This window comes from Lolium perenne, chromosome 6 (genome assembly GCF_019359855.2).
Source record: "Lolium perenne isolate Kyuss_39 chromosome 6, Kyuss_2.0, whole genome shotgun sequence".
Lineage (NCBI taxonomy): Eukaryota > Viridiplantae > Streptophyta > Magnoliopsida > Poales > Poaceae > Lolium > Lolium perenne.
In genome coordinates this window covers 137,136,313-137,145,176 of record NC_067249.2, presented here as the reverse complement: position 1 = coordinate 137,145,176, position 8,864 = coordinate 137,136,313, and the positions used below count along the sequence as shown (strand labels likewise).

Below are 8,864 nucleotides of genomic sequence, written 5' to 3'. Positions count from 1 at the left end.
ATGATGAGTCATTTCCATTGAAAGATTTTGAAGGTGAATATGACATGAACTTGACTTGGTGAAATGGCTAAAAACTGATGATTGAGTTGGATGTGATACCATTCCAATTTTTGAGTACCCCCACAATACCTGATTATGGGTAAGGCTTAGCTGGAAATTTATGTGTCTTAGTATGGGTTCCCTCTGACACACATCATAGGGGTTATGCTTGAGGCTGCCTCCGTTGTTGAGAAATGATGTGAATTGAGGTGAATTGTACGACCAAGCCCTGTGCAGTTCCCAGGTTAACAGTTGGTTTTCACCGGGAGGCCAAGCTCATGGGGAGAGGTGCCTATACTAGGGTGTGTAAGTGAAAGGTTAACGGTTGATGATCCGCGTACTGAGTTACGATTATTCGGGGTTTATCCCTGACAGATGTAATCAAATGTTGTGGCACAAGTGTGCAACCTCTGCAGAGTGTAAACCTATTCGAATAGCCGCGTCCGCGGTCATGGACAGTTGGAAAGGCCATACTGTTTCCGTCATCAGAATTTATATCTTTGTGACTGGTGAATTTTTAACTTGAACTTGAACGATGAATTTGAATTTGAATCACAACAGAGTTGTGGGAATGCCACTAATGTTCCCACTTGAGTTAGTTAGCATATGGGGAGTTGTTTACTAAAATGTTTCTCAACTAAAATTGGCTTTATGCAGATAACCCTAGAGCTTAGAACACTCTCAGTAGCAATGTTAGTACTTACATTAGTATTAGATTGCGAGTACTTAAAGTACTCACGGCTTTGTCCCTGGCTATTCAAATGGCCAGAATATGAAGCCGAGCAGCAGTACGAGGATGACGATCAGCAGGACGTCTACCACAACTAGGAGCTTCTAACGTCAAGCGTTGGCCTGTGGACTAGAGAGTCCTTGTATCTTTACGCTTCCGCTATGAACTTGTGTTTGTTCGTTGATCAATAGATCAACTATTCGTGTAATATGGATCATGTGATTCCAAGTTGTAAGACATTATGGTTTGTAATGAATGAAAACTGTGATACTTAACTATTATGCCTCGCAACAACAATTTCCTGGGATTGCGATGTATGACATAATAGGCATCCAGACTTAAAAATTCGGGTGTTGACATGCTGGGACTGCCGTGGTTCTGCGCCAGAGAGACAGATCGGCGTTGTTGTCTCATCAAGGACCCGTTCACGGAATGGCGGCCGGGGAAAGGGGGCTCTTCTGCAAAGTATACTACGCCGCTGCAACTATGGTTTCTGACCATAGTATTTGTGTTGACCAACAATGTATGAGGCATTTATTCCATTTTGTCTTGTGCATCGGACTTGTTGGTCTCACTTTCTTCCATTCTAATCATAGTAGGAACCGGATGAAGACCCCGATGCAAGCGAGCCTGGTGGGTAGAGAGGAGGAAGCAAAGGAGGAACCGGATGAAGATTACTTTGTATCTCGAAATTGTGAAATTTGTATGAATTAAGAGTTTTATGCAAAATATTTGACACTTGCCACTATATATGTATCTGGGCAATGTACATGCTATTTATATTATATCTGCATATTTCTGTATGGTAATGTATATAACTTGTATATTGCTGTCTATAACATGTATATTGGTGTCTATAAACTGCATGTGTATAGCAGGCAGCACAAAATCGTGTATAATACAAGCAAATTCTGTGGCGCACCGAAGAACCCGTGTGCCACATAAACCTTAATTCTGTGGTGCACGGGCCGGTGCGCCACATAAATATTATTTTTGTGGCGAAGTTTCTATGGCGCAGCCCTCATGCGCCACATAATCCATTTTTGGTGCGCCACTGATGAGACTTTTCCTACTAGTGATAGTTTCTTAATATACTAATTTCATATCAAAGATATTGATACTTTTTTCTATAAAGCTAATCAAACTTATAGAAATATTAGACTTAAAACAAATGGAAGCGAGCACTTATTCATGGACGAAGGTAGTATGGTCTAAGAGCATCTCTTGCAGATGCACTAATACAATCCAACCCTTACAATTCTAGATATGGTATGTGGTTTTGGGCCATTTTTGGCCCGAGAAGAAACTGCAAACTTTTTCCCGGTTCACCCGAAATCTATTTGCAAGCATTACATCTTAGCCGCACCGTGGAGGGGGACTCAATCCGCCTCAGCCACCGCCCCACCTGATCTACCACACATAGCTCGTCAGGCGGTGGCCATGGAGGCTCCTCCACGTCTCCATAAAATTCTTAAGTATGTCGTGAAGAAGTGTTTATCGTCGACGAAGGGGTACACGTCTTAATTCACCTGTGAGGACCAACATGACCGACCTTGGTCTATTTTGGCTCACCACTGCTCTAATTTCACCGAGAAATCTTTATTGACCTAAAACTGTATATGTTCAGAAAAAATTGCAACATGAACAACGCATTTATGAGACACAAAAGAAAACACAGGTTGTGCAAGCCGCGGCTGGAGGATATTGGAGGTGGAACCACAAAGAATAATCTGTTCTTCTGAAAATCTGGAGAATAATGTCATCACTATGGAGAAAATCCGGAGTCTCCAGATATTTTTCCGGTTTCTTACTGACATATGGTCCGCTAATCGCTTGTCACGTGTGTTGTAGTTGGGCGGAGGTTCCGGTCGTTCCTACGGCCGATGTGAAAGCCTATTCAAGAGCTCAGTTAGCAAGAAGTTGTATGTTCCTCCTTTCTCTTTCTTCTCTCTACTATATATAATTGTCTTCATCCTTCTTAGTCTAGTCTGCGGCCCTGAGGCTGATGATGTTCTAAGAACAGATGTGTCTAAGGTAACGCTGAACTTCATGAAAAACACCAGATACAACACACATATTCACATAGACACGCAGATAACCAGTCACCGGAGTTGCAATGTTTTAGTATTGGAACAATCATCACAGATGTTGATACTTCTTTATCAACGGCCGGGAACATTGAACATCTTGTCTCGCTAAAGAATAATCTGTTCTTATGAAACACAGGCCTAAGCTTCAAACATGGGCATCAAACATACTTCATCTGTCCCATGAAAAATGTTTGTTTCATGGGATTGAGGGAGTATCAAGTATCAAGCACAGGATTATATCTCTGTTGGGTTGAGGGAGAAAGGATCAACTCCACTAGCCACACCCAACTATGTATTCTGCCCTTAACTTGTAATGCATCATTACAATTTCATCCATTTGTAATTTTGAAACTTAAGCCTATGTATTATTTGTCTGGTTGATCTGAGATTATCTTTCACTCTTCACTCGCCCAGCAGTGTAGCTGAGTTAGCAGCTGATCACCTCAGCCAGCAGCTTGTACCGTCTCACCTTCACCTTAAATCGCCCCTTCCCCGCTGCGGCCTGTGGCTTCCTACCCTTCGCCGCCATCTCCACCTCCCGCGTCGGCTGCACCGCCCTCTCGTGGCGAGCCTTGGGCGGCATCTTGACCGGTTTGTCAGGCTCAGTGCAGAAGGCGCACCTCGAGCACCCACCACAGGAGCGCCTTCTTTTGTTCTCGTCGGAACCATTCCCTTCCGACGACGTCATCATCCTCTTCTTCGCTGCCGCCGTAGTCTGCCTCGCCGGCGACGGCGAGCCTCCTCCTCCGTCGTCCCTAAGACACCAGTTGCACTGCTGGTACGTGGCCGCTCTCGGGTAGAGCTCGCTGCAGTGTCTACATACATGCACGCCAGTGCTGTGAGCGGAATGCAATCTTATACGAATTGATCGATCGAGGCAAGATGGAAAGCCACATGCAGCTTGAAGCAGATACGAACATAAGGACTGTACCTGTGCTGCAATCGGTGGCCGCAGAGCTTGCAGCGGAACAGCTCCTGCGGCATGGCGTGGTCGCCGCACATGCAGCACACGGCGGCGGCGCCATCGTCGGAGCCGGCAGACGACATGTATGGGCCGGAGAGGCAAGGTGTGGAGAGATAGATGGATGGAGTGTGAAGCCGGTGGATGAATGTATAGAGGAGAAATCAGGACGATTGAACAGGCCGCAGACGTGTGAGGCGGCCGCATCTCGCTGTGGTCTTCACGGGCGCGCCCGGTAGCTTTCATGAGGTCAGGGAGGGAGAAAAACAGAACGAGTAGCGAGTAGACCGAGCACGTACGCGCGCACGGGCTTGAGTGTGGCTACGTGTCTTGTGGCTGCTAAAGAGGAAAGTAATGCCGCGTCAACTTTATGATTATGGACCGGGGGCAAGACCAGACATGGTTATGATAGTCATTTGACCTGGCTTGATATTTGCACGTCTGTTCTTTGTTGTACCCTCTCGTCGCGACTCAAGCTTATCGCAGGAGAAGGTATTCGCCTATCGCGTCCACTTCTGTATCCGTGCCTACCGTCAGTCTAAATTGTTGGACAAGGATACGAAATTCATTTATGACACATAAACAACACAAATATATCTAGGGTGCCTTTAGGTCGCATGCTCCTTCGCTCGCATCTGGGGAGCAGAAAACAATCCGTTTGGTTGCCCCAAAGGACTCCATGTTGCGGTCCAGAGGAGGAGGATTCCGTTACCTCCCGCCGAGTGCCCTCCCCTATTTTTACCCCCACGATCCGGTTCAAATCTTCATTTTCTCTCTGTCGATTCGAGCTCCACCTCTGGTCCCCGAGCAGGTAAGCGGCACACACATCTCTGGTCAGCAACGGTGATGAAGCTTTCGCTTCATCCTCTTTCTCGACGAGTTCTCCTTCCACTTTGGCAATGACGGTAAGCAACCACATCTCCAACATCGTAGGTTAGGGTTAGATCTAGGGTTTCTAATGTGCCCGAATGTAGTGAATCATCATGATTTTTGCCGGCTATATGCTTGATCTTACGTATATTCACATTTTGTGTGCACAATTGCGGTTCTTCAAACTCGGTAGTACGTATTAGGTTCACAGCTGGTGTACGATATGATCTATGTGCATGTTCGATGACGCGTTAAGCACACGTCCGTTGGGAACCCCAAGAGAAAGGTGTGATGCGTACAGCAGCAAGTTTTCCCTCAGTAAGAAACCATGGTTATCGAACCAGTAGGAGTCAAGGAACACGTGAAGGTTGTTGGTGGCGGAGTGTAGTGTGGCGCAACACCAGGAATTCCGGCGCCAACGTGGAACCTGCACAACACAATCCAAATACTTTGCCCCAACTTAACAGTGAGGTTGTCAATCTCATCGGCTTGCTGTAAACAAAGGATTAAATGTATGGTATGGAAAATGATGTTTGTATGCCAAGAACAGTAAAGAACAATGTTTGCAGTAGATTGTATTCAGATGTAAAAGAATGGACCGGGGTCCACAGTTCACTAGTGGTGTCTCTCCAATTAGATAAAGCATGTTGGGTGAACAAATTACAGTTGGGCAATTGACAAATAAAGAGGGCATAACAATGCACATACATATCATGATGAGTAATATGAGATTTAATCGGGCATTACGACAAAGTACATAGACCGCTATCCAGCATGCATCTATGCCTAAAAAGTCCACCTTAGGATTAGCATCTGCACCCCTTCCAGTATTAAGTTGCAAACAACAAACAATTGCATTAAGTATGGTGCGTAATGTAATCAACACAAATATCTTTAGACAAAGCATTGATGTTTTATCCCTAGTGGCAACAGCACATCCACAACCTTAGAACTTTCTGCCACTGTCCTAGATTTAATGGAGGCATGAACCCACTATCGAGCATAAATACTCCCTCTTGAAGTTACAAGTATCAACTTGGCCAGAGCCTCTACTAGCAACGGAGAGCATGCAAGATCATAAACAACACATATGATAGACTGATAATCAACTTGACATAGTATTCCATATTCATCGGATCCCAACAAACACAACATGTAGCATTACAAATAGATGATCTTGATCATGATATGCAGAATCTAACATGATAGCACAATGAGGAGAAGACAACCATCTAGCTACTGCTATGGACCCATAGTCCAGGGATGAACTACTCACACATCAATCCGGAGGCGATCATGGTGATGAAGACTCCTCGAGGAGATGATTCCCCTCTCTGGCAGGGTGCCGGAGGCGATCTCCTGAATCCACCGAGATGGGATTGGCGGCGGCGGCGTCTCTGGAAGGTTTTCCGTATCGTGGCTCTCGGTAAAAGGGTTTTCGCGACGAAGGCTATAAGTAGGCGGAAGGGCAGCGTCGGGGGGCTGACGAGGGGCCCACACCATAGGGCGGCGCGGGGCCCTCCTTGGCCACGCCGCCTTATGGTCTGGCCACCTCGTGGCCCCACTTCGTATGCTCTCCGGTCTTCTGGAAGCTCCGTGGAAAAATAAGACCCTGGGCGTTGATTTCGTCCACTTCCGAGAATATTTCCTTTGTAGGATTTCTGAAACCAAAAACAGCAGAAAACAGCAACTAGCTCTTCGGCATCTCGTCAATAGTTTAGTGCCAAAAAATGCATAATAATGACATAAAGTGTGTATAAAACATGTGAGTATCATAATAAAAGTAGCATGGAACATAAAAATCTATAGATACGTTTGAGACGTATCAAGCATCCCCAAGCTTAGTTCCTACTCGCCCTCGAGTAGGTAAACGATAACAAGGATAATTTTTGAAGTGACATGATATCATAATCTTGATCAATACTATTGTAAAGCATATGAGATGAATGAAGTGATTCGAAGCAATGGTAAAGACAATGAATAAACAACTGAATCATATAGCAAAGACTTTTCATGAATAGTACTTTCAAGACAAGCATCAATAAGGCTTGCATAGGATTTAACTCATAAAGCAATAGATTCTTAGTAGAAAGCTTTGAAGCAACACAAAGGAAGATATAAGTTTCAGCGGTTGCTTTCAACTTCAACATGTTTATCTCATGGATAATTGTCAACATGATGAATGCAAATAAGCAAGTATGTAGGAATCAATGCACACAGTTGACACATGTGTTTGCTTCTAAGACAGAAAGAAGCAGGTAAACTGACTCAACATAAAGTAGAAGAATGACCCTTCGCAGAGGGAATCATGGATTGCTATATTTGTGCTAGAGCTTTTATTTTGAAAACATAGAAACAATTTTGTCAACGGTAGTAATAATTCATATGTGTTATGCATAAGACATCTTATAAGTTGCAAGCCTCATGCATAGTATACCAATAGTGTCCGCACCTTGTCCTAATTAGCTTGTATTTACATGGATTATCATTGCATGGCATATGTTTCAACCAAGTGTCACAAAGGGGTACCTCTATGCCGCCTGTACAAAGGTCTAAGGAGAAAGTTCGCATTGGATTTCTCGCTTTTGATTATTCTCAACTTAGACATCCATACTGGGACAACATAGACAACAGATAATGGACTCCTCTTTAATGCATAAGCATTCAACAACAGATAATATTCTCATAAGAGATTGAGGATTGTTGTCCAAACTGAAACTTCCACCATGGATCATGGCTTTAGTTAGCGGCCCAATGTTCTTCTCTAACAATATGCATACTCAAACCATTTGATCATGATAAATCACCTTACTTCAGACAAGACGAACATGCATAGCAACTCACATGATATTCAACAAAGGTGAAATAGTTGATGGCGTCCCCAGGAACATGGTTATCGCTCAATAAGCAACTTATAAGAAATAAGATACATAAGCGACATATTCAATACCACAATAGTTTTTAAGCTATTTTTTCCATGAGCTATATATTGCAAAGACAAGGAATGAAATTTTAAAGGTAGCACTCAAGCAATTTACTTTGGAATGGCAGAGAAATACCATGTAGTGGGTAGGTATGGTGGACACAAATGGCATTGTTTTTGGCTCAAGGATTTGGATGCACGAGAAGTAATCCCTCTCAATACAAGGCTTAGGCTAGCAAGGTTGTTTGAAGCAAACACAAGTATGAACCGGTACAGCAAAACTCACATAAAAACATATTGCAAGCATTATAAGACTCTAAACTGTCTTCCTTGTTATTCAAACCCTCACCAGAAAATATCTAGACTTTAGAGAGACCAGTCATGCAAACCAAATTTCAACAAGCTCTACGGTATTTCTTCATTAATAGGTACAAAGTACATGATGCAAGAGCTTAAACATGATCTATTTGAGCACAACAATTGCCAAGTATCAAATTATTCAAGACATTATACCAATTACCACATGAAGCATTTTCTGTTTCCAACCATATAACAATGAACGAAGCAGTTTCAACCTTTACCATGAGCATCAAGAGTAAAGCTAATAACACATGTGTTCATATGCAACAGCGGAGCATGTCTCTCTCCCACACAAAGAATGCTAGGATCCGACTTTATTCAAACAAAAACAAAAATAAAAACATAAAGACGCTCCAAGTAAAGCACATAAGATGTGACGGAATAAAAATATAGTTTCACTAGAGGTGACCTGATAAGTTGTCGATGAAGAAGGGGATGCCTTGGGCATCCCCAAGCTTAGATGCTTGAGTCTTCTTGAAATATGCAGGGATGAACCACGGGGGCATCCCCAAGCTTAGAGTTTTCACTCTTCTTGATCCTATTGTATCATCCTCCTCTCTTGATCCTTGAAAACTTTCTCCACACCAAACTCAAAACAAACTCATTAGAGGGTTAGTGCATAATCAAAAATTCACATATTCAGAGGTGACATAATCATTCTTAACATTTCTGGACATTGCACAAAGCTACTGAAAGTTAATGGAACAAAGAAATCCATCAAACATAGCAAAACAGGCAATGCGAAATAAAATGCAGAATCTGTCAAAACAGAACAGTCCGTAAAGACGAATTTTTCTGGGGCACTTAACTTGCTCAGATTAAAATGCTCAAATTTAATGAAAGTTGCGTACATATCTGAGGATCACGCACGTAAATTGGCAGATTTTTCCG

General features: G+C 43.3%; 1 protein-coding gene across 1 annotated transcript; it reads right to left on the bottom strand.

Annotated features, from left to right (window-relative positions):
* Positions 1-2,965: 2,965 nt before the first annotated feature.
* LOC127330364 (uncharacterized) lies at positions 2,966-4,021 on the bottom strand. The gene is made up of 2 exons (XM_051356604.2): positions 3,791-4,021; positions 2,966-3,674 (listed from the first exon to the last, which is right to left on the bottom strand). Exons 1-2 carry the CDS (start codon positions 3,904-3,906, stop codon positions 3,287-3,289), a joined length of 504 nt encoding a protein of 167 aa, XP_051212564.1. The 5' UTR covers positions 3,907-4,021; the 3' UTR covers positions 2,966-3,286.
* Positions 4,022-8,864: the final 4,843 nt, after the last annotated feature.